Here is a 21600-nt window from a genome sequence, read left to right as displayed (position 1 = left end):
CTCCTTCCTCTCTGCTCCTCCATTGTTCAGAGCTGGTAAGTGTGTTAATCCAATTGGCCGACGTTCCACTGCCTCTTTGAATCAATCCCTCAACACACACTGACACAATGCCGTGCACGCACACACACACTGCACGCCAACCCTCAAACCCACCAACACAATGCCATGCACATACACACCTCTACACAATGCCATGCATGCATGCACGCACACACGCGTCATATATACCCTCAAAACACACAATGCCATGTATGCATGCACGGATTGCACGCACACACATACTCTAAACCTCAAAACACACCAACACAATGCCATGCACGCGCACGCACACACACACACCCAGACGTCACATATACACCAACACAATGCCATGCTTGCGTGTGTGCACACACACACTAACCCTCAAAAACCAAATGATACACACACACAATCAGGATTTCCCACAGTATTGCCTCTAGGGATGCCTTTTGTGTGGTGTGTGTGTGTGTGTGTGTGTGTGTGTGTGTGTGTGTGTGTGTGTAACAGAGGGCTTAAGCAACCCCCTTGCTGGGTGTTGGCATCTATTGTAATAAATTAGTAATGGAGCACTCCACTTATTAGCTCACACACCTGGTGCTCTCTCACACACACACACACACACACACACACACACACACACACACACACACACACACACACACGCGCGCGCACACACACACACACACACACACACACACACACACACACACACACACACACATAAAGGACCACACTCAGCACTAATGAGCTAGTTTAGCAGTTTAGCCTTTTACTTTTTCCCACTATAAAGCCTGGCTGGGTGTTTTCTGTTCAGGATCTCTGGCTCATTATATGAAGTTATTTCCCAGTCAATCATCATATTTACATACACTATTGACATATAAAGAAAACACATTGATACAAAAATAAAAAAAAATATATAAAATAATAATAATAATCAATGCCTATTTTGAGGATGTCTTTATTAGACAAAAAAAAATCTGGGCTTTTAGATCTGCCATTTTCACATTCTTTGCAAGTATAAAATAGCACAAATTGATTTGTTGAGATAGACTTCCATTATTCTAAAAGAAGGTGTCACCTAAACCTAACCTAACCCCTAACCTCAGTGGGAGTGTTTCTGAATGGAAGTCTGCCCCCGTCTCTATATTTCCTCCCCCTGGCTAGCTGGGGCGCCAGATGGCGGGGAAAGGATCTGGTTGGAATAACGTGTTCCTTCGATGCCGCTACGTCCTACCGTGGAAACTCCCCAGTCAGGTGAAAAGAAGCAGCTCGGCCTCCTCATGCGTAGAAGGAAGCATGAGGTCAGTCCGTTGCTCTCCCCAGGTTGGCAGAGGGTGTGTAGCACCCAGGATTACATTAGACAATTGACACTGGGTTGAAAAAAAATCTCATGCCCATATTTGTCTCTATCTGTCAGTCCTTATTCAAGCCATATTTGAGCGGTGCTTACCCCCCCGGCTCCACCGGGCACGTCGAACGTCGCGTCAACGCTGGGAACGCTCCCGTTTTAATTAATGAAGGGTGATCCACTGCCAACGTCAACGGCGGACGCTTAAATCTCGCCCCGGTTCATTTTTTGACGCTGTCCAAGCCTAACCATTCCGTCTAGGGATGTTCCTAGCGACTAATTTCACTGACGTGTACACGACAATTTTGAAAACGAATATTCGACTATTCGAAATGTATTATTATTTTTTTTTTATTGTAATTTCACACAGAAAATAGCCAGAACTGAGCACTTCGATCTATTAGGGCAAACCTCGTTTGAAAAAAGTATCAAGAGTATATAAAAGCCTTTTAAAATTGTTATATAATATTGAAATCTTACTCAAATTAAACAATTACGTCATTGCGTGAATCTAGGTCAGATCAATAATTAGCGCATCAGTCTCTTGGTCGCTACAACAGCTGATGTCTGTCTGACTGGAGTCACTATACTAACTGAGCAACAGCTCTGTTCTCTGCAAAGTTAGCTACATAATGGTATTCCATTCTCAGCCTATGTATGATTAAGCATTCTCCTTGGCTTGTTCTCACCCCAAAATATGGATTAATTCATGGACCGGATCACAGATGCAGCGTGCAGGCTATCCTACTCGAGGTAACGAGTGATTCACATCCAGTATCTTTAAGATACACGTCGCTTAATTGCCATTAATTTACTCGCGCAGCGGACAGCCTGCTTGGTGTGTGGCTGCGTGCAGTGCCATGCACACTCACTGCAGGTCAGCGCGACCACTGACCACAGCGCGCAACAGTCAGACTGTGACACAGACAGTCATGCTCCGCAAATCAACCAAGGGAATGCTTAATTTGCTTGTTAAAAAGTAACATTTTATTAAGACAAGACAGTAATATGGGCGCAGAATTTAAATGTTTAATAAAGTAAATATCTCAATAATTAAAAATATATTTAACAGAATAATCGAATTGTATTTTCAAAACGAATAGTGGTTTACAAACCGTTTAGTCGGATAACCGAATACACGCGCACATCCCTAATTCCGTCTTTGTCCCTTTTATGCCCATACATTGACATACTGTGTCAATCTCATGTGGTCTATGATGTCAGTCATGTCCATATTTTGTATTGTCAAGCAGTAAAAAAAAAAAAACGTTTCGGTTAAGGTCTTCTGCAGTATACTGAAGAAGACCTTAACCGGTCAAAACGTTTATTTTTTGCTGCTTGACCATAAAAATTTGGAGCAACCAAAAACGTGAGTGCGAGCTACCTTCTTTGTTCCTCAAATCTAAAGGGACACAGATTTGCGTTCGGGCTTAGATGGTTAAAAGCTCGAGTCCTACCGGGCAGCCTGTCGGGGCTCCAGGGGGCGGAGTTGGGGACGTAGCCCTGCTTGGTTGCCGTGACGACCAGCGGCATCCCCAGCCGGTAGGGGAAGCGGAGGTAGGCGTTGCCGTCGGCAGCGGAGGTCTCGGCGGTGACGGAGGTGTGGTTGGCAAACAGCTCCACCGTGGCTCCTCCCAGGGGCTGATGGGTGGTGGCGTCGCTCAGGTGAACCTTCAGAGTCACCTCTGGAGGGAGGGAGAGAGAGAGAGAGAGAGAGAGTTGTAAACAGGTTAGGATGGATATACCGTATATGGCATACATGGGCAACTGGCGGCCCGGGGGCCACATGCGGCCCCCACCTTCACTTAATGCGGAATACTGATATATTATTGATTTCAGCTGTTACAATTCCAAACATGACCTGCTTTAATTCCGTCAGTCTATATTAGTAGCTTAATAACTAGTATAGTAGTATTAAAATGTCTTCTTTTACAGTATGTCCAACGTATTTGTATTTAGGTTCATAAAGATAACATGAGTATATAACTAAATGCTTTCCAATTCAAAAAGCAAAAATGGCCGATCTACAAGTTCAAAAAGCATCGCGCTGCGATGCGCTTTGAGCTTGTAGATCTGCTATTTTTGCTTATTTTGTATGAGATACTAGAATGACAAAGTACATAGGACGTAGCAATATGCAATGTGGCCCTCTGGAGTGAAGGTGGAAATATAGTGGCCCTCACCATCATCAAAGTTGCCCACCCCTGGTATATGGTGACAACAAATAAATAAATACTGAGAAGGGAAGAAGAATTTAGAGATCTTTCATGGGTGAAATCGGTCAAATAAATATGATTTTTACCTGCAATTCAGAGAGCAGGCTTAACTGCTTCATGACATAATGATTATAACATAGGCCCTATCCATGCCAAACTTTGCAAACACACTCCTTGGCTGCCAAACCACAACCTCCACCCCTAATTTCTCACATGGCCCTCTTCTAGCGCCACCATGAGGCCGATTCTTGCAAAACACATTTTTGGACAATGCTCCTACAGATTTTGGCTTAAAATCACGCAAAGCGGCACACAGTATCTCTAAATTCAACATGGATCTGTCCCATTACCCATATTCCCTCCTGATAGACAGGGCTAACGGTGTAAAAACCTGATTAAAGGGTGTACCAAACTTTTCTCAATTGATTCTTATGTATTTTTTCCTGTAGAATCCATTTCTGCAATATACATTTTTATATCGCGCATAATTAATGAGATAATTAGCATTTTTGACTAATTATGCTAATTATCTCATTAATTATGCACAATACAACAATATACTTTGCAGAAATGGATTCTACGGGAAGAATTACATGAAGGTCAGCTGAGAAAAGTGTGGTAGACCCTTTTATCAATTTTTGATGAATTCTTTCCCGTTCTTTCTGCCCATGTGTCAAATTATTTGTAACATGGGTGGAAATGACAGGACAAACCCTATTTAAAAAATGATAAAAGGGTTTACCAAACTTTTCTCTGTTGATTCTTATGTATTTTTTCCTGTAGAATCCATTTCTGCAATATACATTTTTGTATTGTGCATCATTAATGAGTTAATTAGCATATTTGAAGCATATTTGACATATGAGGGGAAACGACAGGAAAAACCTATAACAATTTGATAAAGGGGTTTAACAAACTTTTCTCAGTTGATTCTTATGTATTTTTTCCTGTAGAATCCATTTCTGCAATATACATTTTTGTATTGTGCATCATTAATGAGATAATTAGCATATTTGACACATGGGCGGAAATAACAGGGCAAACCCTATAACAATTTGATAAAAGGGTTTAACAAACCTTTCTCAGTTGATCCTTATGTATTTTCCCCTCTAGAATCCATTTCTGCCATGTACATTTTTGTATTGTGCATATATAATTAGATAATTAGCATATTTGACACATCGGTGGAAATAACAGGGCAAACCCTATAACAATTCTTTTAATGGACTACAGTACTCTTAGGTACAGTAGAGTACATTAAAGTACAGTACAGTAAGGTACAGTACAGTACAATACGGTACGGCACGGTACAGTAGAGTACAGTACAGTAAGGTACAGCAGAGTACAGTAAAGTACAGTAAAGTACAGTAGAGTACAGAACAGTAAGGTATAGCAGAGTACAGTAAAGTACAGTAAAGTGCAGTAGAGTACAATTGAGTACAGTACAGTAAGGTAAAGTGCAGTAAGGTACAGTCAAGTACAGTACAGTAAGGTACAGTAGAGTACTGCGAAGTACAGTACAGTAAGGTACAGTACAGTACAGCGCAGTAAGGTACAGTAAGGTAAAGTACAGTAAGGTAGGGTAGTGGAGCGGTGAATCTGAGCAGCTATACCCTGTGTGTACTGTACTGTACTGTACTGTACCTTACTGTACTTTACTGTAATTTAATGTACTGTACTTGACTGTACACTACTGTACCTTACTGTACTTTACCTTACTGTACTGTACTCAACTGTACTCTACTGTACTTTACTGTACTTTACTGTACTGTACTTTACTGTACTCTGCTGTACTTTACTGTACTGTACTCTACTTTACCTTACTGTACTCTACTGTACCTTACTGTACTGTAGTCTACTGTACCTTGCTGTACTGTATCTTACTGTACTGTACTCTACTGTACTTTGCTGTACTGTATCTTACTGTACTATACTCTACTGTACCTTACAGTACTGTACCTTACTGTACTGTACTGTACCGTACCTTACTGTACTGTAACCTACTGTACTGTACTTTGCTGTACTGTATCTTACTGTACTATACTCTACTGTACCTTACAGTACTGTACCTTACTGTACTGTACTGTACCGTACCTTACTGTACTGTAACTTACTGTACTCTACTGTACTCGTTACAGTACTGTAGTCCATTGAAAGAATTGATATAGGGTTTGCCCTGTTATTTCCACCGATGTGTCAAATATGCTAATTATCTCATTACATATGCACAATACAAAAATGTACATAGCAGAAATGGATTGTACAGGAAAAAATACACAAGGATCAACTGAGTAAAGTTTGTTAAACCCTTTTATCAAATTGTTATAGGTTTTTCGTGTTATTTCCCCTCATATGTCAAATATGCTTCAAATATGCTAATTAACTCATTAATGATGCACAATACAAAAATGTATATTGCAGAAATGGATTCTACAGGAAAAAATACATAAGAATCAACAGAGAAAAGTTTGGTAAACCCTTTTATAATTTTTTAAATAGGGTTTGTCCTGTCATTTCCACCCATGTTACAAATAATTTGACACATGGGCAGAAAGAACAGGAAAGAATTCATCAAAAATTGATAAAAGGGTTTACCACACTTTTCTCAGTTGATCTTTATGTAATTCTTCCCGTAGAATCCATTTCTGAAAAGTATATTGTTGTATTGTGCATAATTAATGAGATAATTAGCATAATTAGTCAAAAATGCTAATTATCTCATTAATTATGCGCGATATAAAAATGTATATTGCAGAAATGGATTCTACAGGAAAAAATACATAAGAATCAATTGAGAAAAGTTTGGTACACCCTTTAATCAGGTTTTTACACCGTTAGCCCTGTCTATGATTGGCTACGACTTCTAAACCTTCTAAAGTTTGTGTATGCAACGATTAGGGAGACTTACTGGTAATATAGGCCTATGTCACAATGTGTCACATTGTGAGCTTGTAGATCTGATATTTTTGGCACACGACAACCTCATATAAATGAGACATTAGAACTGATTTATCGTTACCTGTTGTAACCCTATAACACCAACTCCATTATGTGTATGTGATTTTCATAATATTGCTGGTGTCCGAGTTGGGTGGGTCCTTGGGTACCTTCAGGAATGTTAAAGAAGAGTACCTCAAGTTGCCATGTATTGTCCTTTTACTTTAATGTATTTTGATGAGAAATATTTGTTATGGAATCATCAGCGATGGTGTAAGAAGAAATAGGGTTATTGTTCTAATCTAGGGTTAATGATCATTCACAACACTTACACAAACATTATAAAAGAGGGTCTTTCCAATGTTGTGCAATGTCAAATCACTTTAAAACCATTCCGTGAGCAGTCTAAGGCCCCGTCTCGCCAGCCAATCACAACAGGACGGACACCTCACTGTTTCCTGGACGCTGGCCAATGGCATTTCCCCTCCTAAACAATGGGATATTCCCCTCTGTCAAAGAAGCCTTGGAACAGGACGAGGAAACGACGGCATGTACAAGCGCGTCGCCGTCGTCGGGCACAAACCTTGTATCTCCATATTTTAACTTTGATATATATTTTTTTTATATTTAAATTACTATATTCGTCATGCTACAGTGTCACACAAAAGTAGCAAAAATTGCAGATCCGACGAGCTCACAACAGTGCTGTGGCTTTTTTTTTTTCTTTTTTCAAGTTAGTGGTTAAGGCATGTGAACACGGTTTACTGCGCAAGTGCAATTTCCTTTTAACCATTGAGCCAATAGAGCCAGCCTGCTTGCTCAGGGGGGGATGCATTGAATCTCGAGCATCAGGTCAAAATTCATGTCAATAGAAGAGAAGGGAGATAAAATACACCACCATTGTGTTTGGGACACAATCAACACAATCCTGAGTTATTTTTTGTGTTCAATCTGTGTTTTTAGATATTTTAGTATTTCAGCATGCTACAACTGGTCATATGATGCATTTTGCATCATATGGTGCAATAGATGATGCAATATCATGCTACAAAGCATCATATGACCAGTTGTAGCATGCTGAAATACTAAAATATCTAAAAACACAGATTGAACACAAAAAATTACTCAGGATTGTGTTGATCTTGTCCCAAACAACATTAAAATAAGATCTGGTTGTTCCAGAGGTGAACCGGTCCTTTAAGTTATATTGGACAAAATTACTATTCATTCTATTCAATTCTTTTCACAAAAAAAGTTGCATAGTGCCGCTTTAAGTGTGTCAGGAGTGTGCCTGTGTGTTTTATTAATCTTTAACCAATGAAAGAAATTGTAGCAAGAGCAAAATAATAACTACATAATAGGGCAGGGCTGTCACAATGATGACATTTCACATGATGATTAACTGTCACTCAAATAATTGCGATTAACGATTTAATTGTGTTTTTGTCATTTGTCAGATTTTTAGGCTTTGATGTTGCACATGGCAGATATGACACATAACCTAAATATAAAAAGAAATTGATGACATATTTGACAACTTTACACTTTAAAAAGAACATTGATAGTGGAAGTAGCCGATCCACAACTAAGCTCACAAATGCATTGTGAGCTTGTAGATCTGCTATTTCCGATACGACATAATAATAATAGATACCCATTTCCTCCTGCAAGGGAAATTGAAATTCAGTATTTTCAGCCCAACCCAGCTGATTCGCTGCCCACAAGGAGCGCTTGAGCAATTAGGGGTTAAGAGTCTTGCTCAGGGACACACATCAACATTGCTACCCTGGCCTGGAATCGAACCTGGGACAACCAGGGGCTCTGGTTCCCCAGGCGGGCTCCCTAACCATTCAGCTATGCCGCCCCGTTGTGAGCTTGTAGATCTGCTTATTTCCGCGATGCGACGCGTTGTGAGCTTGTAGATCTGCTAGTTCCACTATTTGACGATTATGACAAAATAATTGTGATGTCAAATAATTGCGATTAGACGATTATGAAATAATTGTGACAGGCATATACATCGCGTCCATTGGAATACAGGTTCCATTGCTTTGGACATACGAGGTTTCCGGAGGACCGCAACGACATAGTGGAGATGGAACACAAACACAGACACACACAGTGCTGTTATCACAGCGCTGCTCCTCTGGGCCTCTTGAACATCACATCCACGCTCTCAACACTTTCATCACTGCTTTCATGTTCATGCATAGCAGTGGTGGCAAAAGCACTCCCATTTTGTACTTAGGGAGTAGTTCACCCCCAAAATGTCTAGTTCACCCCCAAAATGACTTTTTTTGTATCGATTAATCACCCCATGGAGACTTGAGTTCCATAGTTAGTTTTTGTCGCATTCCTAAGCCAATAATTTGAGGGGACTCTTGGTAGGCCCATTGATTCCGGATGGAGACCCAAATGCATTTGGGTTTCCGTCCGGAATCAATAGGGGTACATTTATTACAATCAAATTATCGGCTTAGGAATGCGACAAAAACAAATAAATATTGTTGAACTCAAGTATCCATGGGGTGAGTAAACGATAGAAAAAAGTCATTTTAGGGGTTAACTACTCATTTTGGGGGTGAACTACTCCTTTAAGTAAAAGTATCAATACTGCAATGTAGAAATTCTTTGTTAAAAGTAAAAGTCCGGAATACAATATGCACTTGAGTAAAAGTACAAAAGTATTGGTATCAAAATGTACTTAAAAGTGCCATAAGTAGAAAGTACTCATCATGCAGAATATCCTGTTTCACAAGTTTTTAAATCTATACAATCTTTTTGTATGCATCTTTAGAGAAAAATGCAGATCTATAAGCTCACAATACGTTGCATTGTGAGCTTGTAGATTGGCTATTTTCAAATGGACAAAATGTTTTGTATATAGGGCTAAAGTGGGTAATGTTTTGTAATAATAATAATAATAATAATCTACAAAGTAACTAGTAACTAGGCCTGTCCTCGACTCAGGATTTTTGAAGTCGACTCGACTCGAGGGGTTCATTCCGACGCGTTGACGAATCGTTTTATAGTCTACTGCGGACTGGATCCCATCGTTCATTTAAAAGAGCCGTTCAAGAGAGCGGAATCGTTCGCGAATGTCTCATCTCTACTGCACGCTGCAGAGAGACGGGGCAGAGTTGAACAGCGGAGATGTTTTATTTGTTTTAACGGTGTGTTATAACTCTATGGTTGTACACTGCTATGAAGATAACGTTTGTGCTCGCGCACCGATATCACCGAAAACACTGTGTATTCAATTCATCTATAATACGCATCCAGTGTATTATAGTCTACACAAAGAGGGCTGTAACTGCCATTGCTTCCTAGTTGTGTGGGCAAGGTATAGTTTAGGTTGGCAGAGAAAGTGTGGGGTTAGCAGTGACATGGTTGCGTTTATGTGGGCAGAAAACGTGTAATATGTAGCTGGTGCAAATGTGATGATGAGAAATATGACAGGCACAGATGATGTTGTGGGGAGCACAGTGGGAGATTGAGTGAGTGTTCCATGTTTGGCATGGATGGAGGCAACATTGGGGAAGATATGAGAAGGGAGAGAAATGGTATGAGTAGGGAGCAGTGTCCCCCAAAAATGTGGACGGATCCATGTTGATGACATGACTGTAGACATACTGTGTATTGTTTTTGGTGATTTTAGGGCAAAATCTGTAGGAGCAGTGTCCAAAAATGTGTTTTTAAAAATCGGCCAGAAGGTGGCGCTATTTGGGACAGATTCAAGTTGATGGGATGAGTGTAGACATACTGTGTAGCGATGTGCCTGATTTTAGGGCAAAAATTGTAGGAGCAGTGGCCAAAAATGTGTTTTACAAATCAGCCTGAAGGTGGCGCAATATGGGACAGATCCAAGGTGATGAAATCAGTGTAGACATACTGTGTACCGATGTGCGTGATTTTAGGGCAAAAATTGTAGGAGCAGTGTCCACAAATGTGTTTTGCAAGAATCGTCCTCATGGTGGCGCTAGAAGAGGGCCATGTGACAAATGAGGGGTGGGGTGTCCGCGTTGCCTTGGCGGACAAATAGGTACCGGCCCCGGCTCTCCCGGACGCTCCTAGCCCGAGTTACGGCATTTTATGTGAGCTCCAGTGGAGGGGGTCCTCCACTGGGGGCGTCACCACTTTTGCATCCGTTCTGGAGCACCAGGGGTGGGTGGTCCCCGGGAATTCCCCGTGAGCAGCCCCGTTGGGGTGGTCATTTGGTCATTTTTGCACATTTGGTCATTTTTTACACTTGGGGGTCCCCCAGGGAGCTGGGGGTCCCTGGAGCTCCGGGGGTCCTTGGAGGTTGTAGTTTGGCAGGTAAGGAGTGTGTGTGCAAAATTTGGCATGGATGGGGGCAAGGGTTGTGGAGATATGAGCAGGGCAAAAGTGTGACTGACTCACTCACTCACTCACAGACGGACAGCCGGTGGAGGTTTTGGTAGTAAATGCGACCTGACGGTCGCAACCAGTAAGGCTCCCTAATCGGGAAATAAGCGACCGTAGGTCACTTATCTCCACAAATAGGGCAAAAATGTGTTTTGCCAAAATCTTCCTCATCCATGTTGATGACATGAGTGTAGACATACTGTGTAGTGATTTTCGTGATTTTAGGGCAAAATCTGTAGGAGCAGTGTCCAAAAATGTGTTTTTAAAAATCGGCCTGGAGGTGGCGCTATATGGGAGAGATTCATGTTGATGGGATGAGTGTAGACATACTGTGTACCGATTTGCGTGATTTTAGGGCAAAAATTGTAGGAGCAGTGTCCAAAAATGTGTTTTGCAAGAATCGGCCTCATGGTGGCGCTAGAAGAGGGCCATGTGAGAAATGAGGGGTGGGGTCTCCGCGCCGGCAAGGCGGACGAATAGGTACCGGCCCCGGCTGTCCCGGTCGCTCCTAGCCGGAGTTAGGGCATTTTATGTGAGCTGCAGTGTAGGGGGTCCTCCACTGGGGGCGCCACCACTTTTGCATCCGTTCTGGAGCACCAGGAGTCGGTGGTCCCCGGGAATTCCCCGTGAGCAGCCCCGTTGGGGTGGTCATTTGGTCAGTTTAGCACATTTGGTCATTTTTTACATCTGGGGGTCCCCCAGGGACCTGGGGGTCCCTGGAGCTCCGGGGGTCCTTGGAGGTTGTAGTTTGGCAGGTAAGGAGTGTGTGTGCAAAATGTGGCATGGATCGGGGGAACGGTTGCGGAGATATGAGCAGGGCAAGAGTGTGACGTGTGACAGACAGACTGACGGACTGACGGACTTACACTTTGTGCAGGGTTTGATAGTAAATGCGACCTACGGTCGCAATAATATATTAAGATGAATTGAATACACAGTGTTTTCGGTGATATCGGTGCGCGAGCACAAACGTTATCTTCATAGCAGTGTACAACCATAGAGTTATAACACACCGTTAAAACAAATAAAACATCTCCGCTGTTCAACTCTGCCCCGTCTCTCTGCAGCGTGCAGTAGAGATGAGACATTCGCGAACGATTCCGCTCTCTTGAACGGCTCTTTTAAATGAACGATGGGATCCAGTCCGCAGTCGCGGGACACAGAGCACTGACAGAGTAATGAGTCAGTGTCAAGAACGGATTCATTTCAGAAACGGATCATGAACAGCGGGAGGCACAGCTCCCGCTAGAGCCAGCAGTGTGGACATGTCATGGACGCAAACACAGCGAAACAATCATTCATCATGGATTACAACACTGGAACAATTCAGAAGCACTTTAATTAGAAAATGTAACTTGTATCCTACACTTGTGTATGTTAATTTGACTTCAGAAGAGTGTTTACTTCGTGGACATGCGTTTGTGCTGTGGCAGGTTATTTAATATGGGATTTTGACAGCGTGCTTCTCCTCCTCTTAACGGAACACCGTCCCGGCTCCGAATGTTTTAACGAAGCGGCGGTTCTGGCCGTTCCGTCTCACTTTCACCCCTACGCTGGTGCGAGACAATAAATAACTGTTCGCCAATTGCTACTTCTCTCAATTGGAAGTACATGATTGACACCAGTCCAGCAGTGCACCGCAGTAGTAGGCTAACTGGTGATATAAAAAATATATATTTTCGCCTCGACTCAAACAATTGGCGTTGATTCCCGGGGCTTAAAACGACGCGTCGATTCGTCGATTTTTAGAGGACAGGCCTACTAGTAACTAAAGTTTTCAAACAATTGTAGTGGAGTAAAAGTACAATATTTGCCTCTGAGATGTAGTGGAGTAGAAGTAAAATAAATGAAAATTGGAAATACTCAAGTAAAGTTAAATTGCCTCAAAACTGTACTAAAGTGCAATACTTGAGTAAATGCACTTAGTTACTTTACACCACTGATGCATACAGTACTGGCTGCTACACATGTCCCCCTGTGTTATCAATAAAGCAGTTCCTTTAAGTTGTGGTAGATATGGTCCAATGTCTGCAAACACAGTTTGCCACTTGAACCTAGTGTCCCTAGGTCGAAAATAGAATAGAATGGACTTTATTTAATTTGCCATTCGCACAAATGCATAGGAAATTCCAAGGTCAGGTCAGCATTGAAAAACGAAAAGACAGAAAATACAGAAAAGACAAGACGAAAAGTAAATGAATACATAAAATAAATAGATCCTACAATTCCACAAATAGTATAGGGTTAAGGGTAACTGTAGAGCAACCAAACACTTCCAACCTTAGAGCTTGTATTCCAGTTGATAAAGAGTCAGTTAAATAAAGTCCTCTCGCAGCTAGATGTATTTACAAATTACACCCTGATGCTGCACATAATTCTACGTTCAAAATATATATTTTAACTTGCATGATTTTTCAAAAATGGCAAATCTACAAGCTCGCAGTGCGGTACTCGGTGCCATGCTGTGAGCTTGTATCTGCTTTTTATAGCTAAAGGATAAAATAATGGTTAGAGCGGTTCAAGTCTAACACGACACATACGTTCCAGCTCTTAATATGGGTTATTTATTTAGCCAGGGGCAGTGTGGGGCTGTCAGCGTGTACAGCAGCAACACTATGATGAGCTGCACAAAGATCACACAAACCTCCAACGCTAACAAAAGACTATTTTTAAGGACTTGAATTAAATACTCTCATTTCAAAACCACAATAACCCATAAGCTCTCTGGAGCTTCACAAACTCAAGACGCAAAAACTAAAATCTCCCTGGGAATCAAACTAGTGAAAATAGCCGATGTACTCACAACACGAGCTTGTTGATGGGCTACTTTCACTACTTCTTAAAAATATATATTTTCCCCCCCATCTAATTCAAGGATTTTTTCCCCCATTTCTTTCTTTTTAATGGAATTATTTTGAACAAAACTAAAATATATCCACAAGTTTCCGCGGGAGTTTACTGGAGACTATCGGGACCAAACTTCCGGGTTTAACAATCTTTTGAAATCATAATAAACAATGGGGTATTTACTTATAAATGTATTTATTTACCATAAAAATGGGCCCAGACCCACTGTTTGGAAACCACTGGTCTACCCTGTGAGCATGTCTGTCTGTCTGTCTGTCTGTCTGTCTGTCTGTCTGTCTGTCTGTCTGTCTGTCTGTCTGTCTGTCTGTCTGTCTGTCTGTCTGTCTGTCTGTCTGTCTGCATCAGTGTGTCTCTCTTTCTCTCTCAACATCAGGCTTGAGGTCTTGCTGGAATGACAACACAGACTTGTATTTGATCGCTGACCATCAGGTGACCCGTGACGGCCTGTCATATGCTCACAAACAGAGAAAAATACTAATTCACATGGCCGTACTCACTACTCACACAACACACACACACAGTCAAGCATGGCCCGAGCACACCCCTGGCTAATACTCACTCACACTTAACCAGAGTCCTCTCCTCCCACTAGAGTTCAACTAGAGTGCAGACTCCACCTCACAGTAGAGTCCACAGCGTGCGCACACACACGCAAACACACACACACACACACACACACACACACAGTATGTCCCAAGCCGATATCCAAGGTCAGAACTGGACACAATCAGGGTGTATTTTGCATGGCTCCATGATGTCTGTGCTAAACACGCAAAGTGGAAGTGTAAATCCCATAGCCCGGACAGACAGTTACGTTGTGATTGGCCAGTTGGTTGTCAAGACAACTGCTTACCCATCATGTTATGTTAGTCACTCAAATTAAAGCTTTAAAATAAAATATAATAACATTTTTAAAGTGAAATGCAATAAAGTGGTTTGACATTTGTTGTCATATCTCAACAATGTGTAATTGAGTATTTAACTTATCTTCCCTAGTATGGATTGGTTTGAATAGGGCTGTTAGGGTTTGGTGTTACGCTTATTACTTGATGATTAATTATCACTCAAATGATTGCATTGAGAGTTTAATCAAGTTTCTGTCATTGAACGTTGGAACATTATGAATAAAATTAAATTTCTGTTCCGTAAACAAAAGGCTCACAGGGCAGATAATAACTTGCCAAATTCGTGTTTCAGCGTTGTGAGCGGTCCGTTGTTACACTCAGACATGTGCCCCTATAGAATTTGGTCGCGGCGCCCACAGATATAATCTTTTTATTACGTACAATACAGACATGAACAACGGTGGTGTCCGTGGACTTTTTAAATGTTTCTTTTTACCACGAAATATTTGTAACATGGAATCTGGCAAAAACAGTGCATGCGTCTCAGGGACACGAACAAGGTCTCACTAGGGTGCGTCGCTGACGCAGGACACAGGCCTACGAGCATCTCTGAAAAACATGAATAGAGGAAATAGCCGATGTAAAAGCTCAAAACTAATGCTAAATAGTGAGCGGTTTAAAAAAATATATTTTACAAGCCAGAAAAGGGGGCAACCAGCAGATGACTGGATGGCACGTCGACCACATAAAGGAAATGTTCACAGTCACACAGCGGTTAGACATTTTGTCATTTAGGTTGATTGTTCTATAATCCATAACCTAATCCCATGGGACTTGGGGGGGTTGGGGTATTAAGCGTATGACACAAATTGCATAATGGACTTCTCCTACATTATGAAATGAGATGAAAATGTGGTTTGTGGTCTGTGTGTGACTTTGGGGATTTGAGACATCAGAATTCAATAGCCCTAATAATGATATTCTGCTCTGAAAATGCACCCATTTGACTAGCTCTGGTTCATAGCGTTAGTGGAGTTCTCCCTAACGCTATGTTCCTCTACCTTCGCATTTCTTGGCAAAACCGGAAAACCCCGCCGTCTGGTCCGAAAATAATAAAAACTGTTTCGCCCCTCACCAAACCAAAGGCATGGTGGACAGTTGAAAGCTTACTATACTTAGTGGACGTGGTCTGAGCCCCCCACCACACGCTTAAAATACATTTTTAGGGCAAAATGAAAAATATTCCACCGGATGGTGAATCCATTTCTTCTCGTTTTTCACTATTTGTCGTCGCCATCACGGCGCCAACTCACTACTGCCGCGCAGGTCAGACGACCGAATTACACAGAGCATTAGTCTCATTGGGTGTTATTCAACTCTGCGACGTTGGAAGCGCCGTTTCGTAAAAACAGTCTTCAACCAGGAATAGTGTCTCCTTCCGGTAGAATATTTTTCATTTTGCCCTAGAAATGTATTTTAAGCGTGTGGTGGGGGGCTAAGACCGCGTCCACTAAGTAGAGTAAGCTCTCAACTGTCCACTGATGCCTTTGGTTTGGTGAGGGGGGAAACAGTTTTTATTATTTTCGGACCAGACGGCGGGGTTTTCCGGTTTTGCCAAGGAATACGGAGGTAGAGGAACATAGCGTTAGGGAGAACTCCACTAACGCTATGAACCAGAGCTACCATTTGACCACTTTTGGCCAAGGTGGGTGGGCCAATATTTTCAAAACGGGCCCTGATTCAGAAAAGGTTTAGAACAGGGGTCTTTAACATTTTCAGGCCAAGGACACCTTAGTCGAGAGAGAGATTAGATTAAGCAGGGACCCCCACTATACATTATCATACATTCCTTATAGTGTCATTGTTTGACAGCACAATCGTCAGTGTATTTTGGATTCATGTCAATTTGTGTTTTCAGATATTTAACCACTTGAACCATCAATACTTAATAAACGTTACCTTTCACTCTGTCTGCTCTTTTTCCCCTCTACACCAAAGCCCTTTGCAAGAATAGCAGATCTACAAGCTCACAGATCTGCTATTCTTGGCTAACGTTCTCAGAATATGGACGCTAAGGTTCAAGTGGTTAATATATATTAAAAAAAAAAGAAGAAAAAAGGTTCGTACCACTCAAAGATTTGGAGGACCCCCTGTAGTAACTCTGAGGATCCCCTAGGGGTCCCGGACCCCCTGTTGAAGACCCATGGTTTAGAAAAACAACCAACTGCACTGCACACACAAATTAAACACAGGAAACAAACGGCAGCCCAGCAGCGCTGGGAGGAAGGTAGGAGGAGATGGATGTGGTGTGTTGAGGTGAGGTTTGGCTCGATGACTGTCAATCTTTAACCCAAACACATTGTTAGCTCCTCTGCTCTGACCCACAGAGACCTGACCTGATTGACCCGCTTTTATTCCCACTGAGCTAGTATTCAAACAAAACAAGTGATGCCTTTCTGTAGCCTTTATATAGAGGACAATTTGGTAGGTTAAGTTAACAGTAGTCATGACATGCAGCCTTGTAAACACTAGAATGTGGCTACCGCTCTAAAGGCCACTTTTAACCGCACAGATTCGACAACGATTCGGCCAGAAAACAGTCGGCTACCGACAGGCTGCCGACAGGAGCTCGATCGTCGTTTTCGGCAGCCGGTCGGGATCGCTATCGACCGGTATCGACAGAAAACTGGAAGACTGAACTTGCCTGGTTTTGTTGAGTCGGTCCCTTGCCCATCGGCAGTGAAATGAGCCAACGAGAGCGGATAAAATACAACACACAATCCGCTGATAGCTATCTGTTTGGCATACATACTGTTTCCACACAGTCACAGAGGACACCGAGACAACACACTACACACAACTGAATAAAGTGGGCGCGAGTGAACTGCTTGCCTAGCGCGATGTAGTAGTTGCCCAATTGCTGCGCTCAGAAAGGTGCTTGATTGTATAATATCCACGTTTTATTATCGTCAACTGGGTCCAGTTTGGTTTAGATTACCTCCTCTTTCAGCTGTGAAAAGCTGGATGTGTGCTTCAGCGTATGACGGTGCGTGTCGAGCATAGCAGACATACAAGCTCACAACGATTCAAGTTCCGACATGTTGTGAGCTTGTAGCTCTGATATTTTCAATGCGCGACGTCACACCATCGTATGACAAATACAACTGCACACAGCAGCGGAGGCAGAACGCTGAAGCAGCAACAAGCTGTTGTGACAGTGTCAGATCATGATACAATTTTAAATGATTATGATTGGTTTTAAAGGTTGTTCTACTTTATCCAAATAATAACATTAATAATAGGCTTAATAACAGCATTTTCCGACAGCGACGGCATGCAGGGACCATCAACTATGGAGTGAAAATAGCCTTTCAGACTACTGCCACCTCCTGGTTTGGAATGGTATTTCATGCGATCTCTCCGTGCATGCGCACAATTGCATACAGTAAGTACAGTCGGCATACAGTCGGCAGACGAAGTTCTGTGCAGTTCTTTGCAGTCCTTTGCAAGTTCTTTGCAGTTCTTTGCAGTCCTTTGCAAGTTCTTTGCAGTCCTTTGCAAGTTCTTTGCAGTCCTTTGCAGACTTTTTGGTGTGGAGAGGCCTTAAGTTGTATACTACTAGTGTAATATACTGCTGAACTGAGCAAAGTGCTGCTGAAAACTATACAGTTCTGCTGCAAGATACAGCAGCAAGTCAGTAATGTGTGCATTCAAAATGCAATCAGTTATGAAAACAGCTCAAAACCGACAAAAAAGGTGATTGGCGAGCAAACAAACACGAAACAATCAAGATGTCATGGATGAAAACGTGTGTGAGTGTTTGAGTTGAGTGAGTGAGTGAGTGAGTGAGTGAGTGAGTGAGTGAGTGAGTGAGTGAGTGAGCACGTGTGTGTGTGTGCGCGCGTGTGTGTCAGAGTTGTGCCCTCAGAGCTCAGATTCACAACACCATCTTGAGAGATAAAACCCATATGAAGCGACCTAATTGACAAAAAGTGAAAAGTGAAAACTAAACTAATTACAAATCTAATTTGTCTTGTATCGTGTAAACATTTTTAATAGATGCCATTTACAACTTCCTCAAAGGCTTGCCTTTGTTCCACGTCATAAACATGGTGCTGGGTAAAACATATTAAACTGTCTCTTTTTTTTTTTTTTTTTTTATAATTTTTATCCCACAATTTTGTAACCCATTTTTTCACCCAGTGCTAATTGCCTATGTAATCCTGGGCTCTGCTCTCCCTCTGCCGCGCCTGGGGAGACAACGGACTGACCTCATGCTTCCTTCTATGCATGAGGAGTCCAAGTTGCTTCTTTTCACCTGACAGTGGAGATTTTCCCTGGTTTGGACGTAGCGCGTGGAAGGAACACGTTATTCCAACCAGTTCCTTTCCCCTCCATCAGGCGCCCCGGCTGGCCAGGGGGAGGCATTATTGAGACCAGGATTACGTGCATGTTTTTGTGAGGGTATCAACCCTAGGAGACACGGGGAGAACATGCAAACTCCACACAGAAAGGCCCTATCGCCAACCCCACCTAGGGTGTGGGCGCTGATGACGCGGAGGAGGAACACGCCGCCAGCGCCCACAGCGTCCCCCGGCGGGAATCGAACCCAGGACCTTCTAGCTGTGAGGCGAAGCGCTAACCACTGCGCCACCGTGCCCCTAAACTGTCTCTTTGATTCACCATCGTTTTGTAGTTTATGACCTCCTTTATGTTCTAACTTAAGTGAGAGGCATAGTCAGACCAGGGGTGGGCAACCTAAATGAACGATGGGATTCGGTTCTCAATCGCGGGAGGCCGGGAGCTGTGCAGTGTCGAGAACAGATCCAGAATCAACGGATCATCCACTGGGCGAGGCACAGCCCATCAAACTGCATGATGTCTCGTCCCCACTCGCAGGGCACGTTCCAGGAGACTAGTTGTGGCATTATAATGTCACAGCGCGCAGTAGGCAGAAAAACAATGATTAGCCAAACAAGAAAACGCGGGGCTGTTGTAACACTAACAGTGTTTTTTTTTGTTTTTTTTACAAAGCTGAATTTTTAATATGGTCGGATGGTTGTTGTTGTTGTTGTTGACTCGAGGTAGCATTGGCTGCTACTGAGTGCTCACAAGACGACAAGACACGCAATGGTGGTTGAAACGGTGTTACCGATAACCGCGGTGTTGACACAGACTATATTTTCGGTGTTAAAAATCTCATACCATTGCAACCCTAATCAGTAGGGTTGCCACCCGTTCCGTAATATACAGATTCTTTCCGTATTTGAGAATCAAAGGTTGCGTTCCGTATTTCCCAAATGCCCCATAAAGGTCTGTCACTCAAACACTGAATTTAACAATAATTAACAAAATAAAACACAGGAAATATTAAAGACAGCAAAAATGCTCTGGCTGGACTCGCCGGAGGCAAGCGAGACCTCCTGCGAGCGTAAACATCCCGTGGCTCGGTGCGGTGGCTGCGTCTGGTCACGGTCTGTCAGTGTCCATGGAGTCCACGCGTAGCCCAGCCGCTGCCTGTCATTTACGTTGCGTTGCGGTGAGCACCGTGCATTTACCCCACGAGCGAGCCGCTCTAAGCTTGAGTGTTTTGTTATTTAATAACAACACTGCTTCACAGAAGAGAACTGTAAATTCAATAGGAGACGTTTAAAAACACAAAAAGCACAAGCGCAACAAACTCTATGCGTGCGCCTTTGTCAGGTTGGTGGGAGGAACCAGCAACCACCAGCAAACCTCTACCAGGTCAAGATAAGATACAATAAGGTGACATGAGATGAGATAAACCTCTATAATGATCCCGGGAAGGAAATTCAGCTGTCATTCAGATGTAGAACAAAATAACACAGGAGAGGTATTATAAGCTCACGTGTTGCAATGTGACACGTTGTGAACTTGTAGATCTGCCATTTTCAAAATGTCTTTTTACATTTTAACTACACAAATCTTGTATGACCTGGCAAAAATATATATAAACAAGAAAAAGTGCTCCCCGGATCACAGGTCTCCGCCAGGTCAGGTAGGATATATCCCTTATTTCAGTTTCTGAAAGGTGGCAACCCTAGTGATCAGCCAGTGACAGCCAGTGAAAACCATCATTGCTTTGACAGCCTCAGTGGCTCAGGAGGTAGAGCGGCCACTTGGGAAACGGAAGGTTCCCGGTTCGATCCCCGGCTCCTACCGTGTTACTGTCATAGTGCCCCTTAGCAAGACACTTAACCACCAAATTTGCTCCTGATGAGCAGGTCGGTGCCTCATTTTCTTTGAGTGCATAGTTGTTTTTAATTATATATACAGGGGTTGACGCTAATGTCTCAGAGGCACCTGCCCGTCGGGCAAGTACAGGTCATGTTCTACTTGCCCAAAGGTCATTCCCCACTTGCCCAAAAAGTAAATCATCCATTATAAAATGATAGGTAAGCTTTTAATTACCGCTGAATTTAGCACTTTTTTTTTTTTTTACTTTCTGGGGCTGTGCGATAAAAATTTCATATTGTAGCAGTCGTAACTGTTGAAGCAGGTTCTCTCTATAAAGATTAAAGCTCGGCAGACACACACACACACACACACACACACACACACACACACACACACACACACACACACACACACACACACACACACACACACACACACACACACACACACACACACACACACACACACACACACACACACACACACACACACAATATCATTCCAGAATGTCTATTGCTCATAAAACCGTCAACATGAAATGACAGAGTGCGTTGCCCGGCTGATTCCAAGCCATGATTTATAGTGTCATATGTTACGCTGCAACTGTCGGCGACTCGGCGTGCCAAAAAACAACTAATCTACAAGCTCATAACAGGCAGCAATGAACTTGTAGATCGACTATTTCAGTCACATGATGCCGTTGCCGTCACACAAAGATTTGGAGGCCCCCCATGTAATAACTCTTATTTCTGCTATTCTCGTCAAATGTTTGCACTAGGGT

At 42.7% G+C, this 21600-nt stretch overlaps 1 protein-coding gene across 2 annotated transcripts in view; it reads right to left on the bottom strand.

Moving 5' to 3' along the window:
* fam171a1 (family with sequence similarity 171 member A1) overlaps nt 1–21600 on the bottom strand; it is a 293547-nt gene that overhangs the window by 255410 nt on the left and 16537 nt on the right. For both annotated transcript variants that reach the window (XR_013962944.1, XM_080746672.1), the window contains exon 2: nt 2827–3054. Coding sequence is in view for 1 of the 2 variants with exons in the window: in XM_080746672.1 (XP_080602798.1) it covers nt 2827–3054 (228 nt within the window). In the remaining variant the exon portion in view is untranslated. The remainder of the gene's footprint in view (nt 1–2826; nt 3055–21600) is intronic.

This window comes from Nannobrachium achirus, assembly GCF_963921795.1.
Source record: "Nannobrachium achirus genome assembly, chromosome: 2".
Lineage (NCBI taxonomy): Eukaryota > Metazoa > Chordata > Actinopteri > Myctophiformes > Myctophidae > Nannobrachium > Nannobrachium achirus.
Note: the sequence above shows the minus strand (reverse complement) of the source record. Positions and strands in the feature narration are given on the sequence as shown.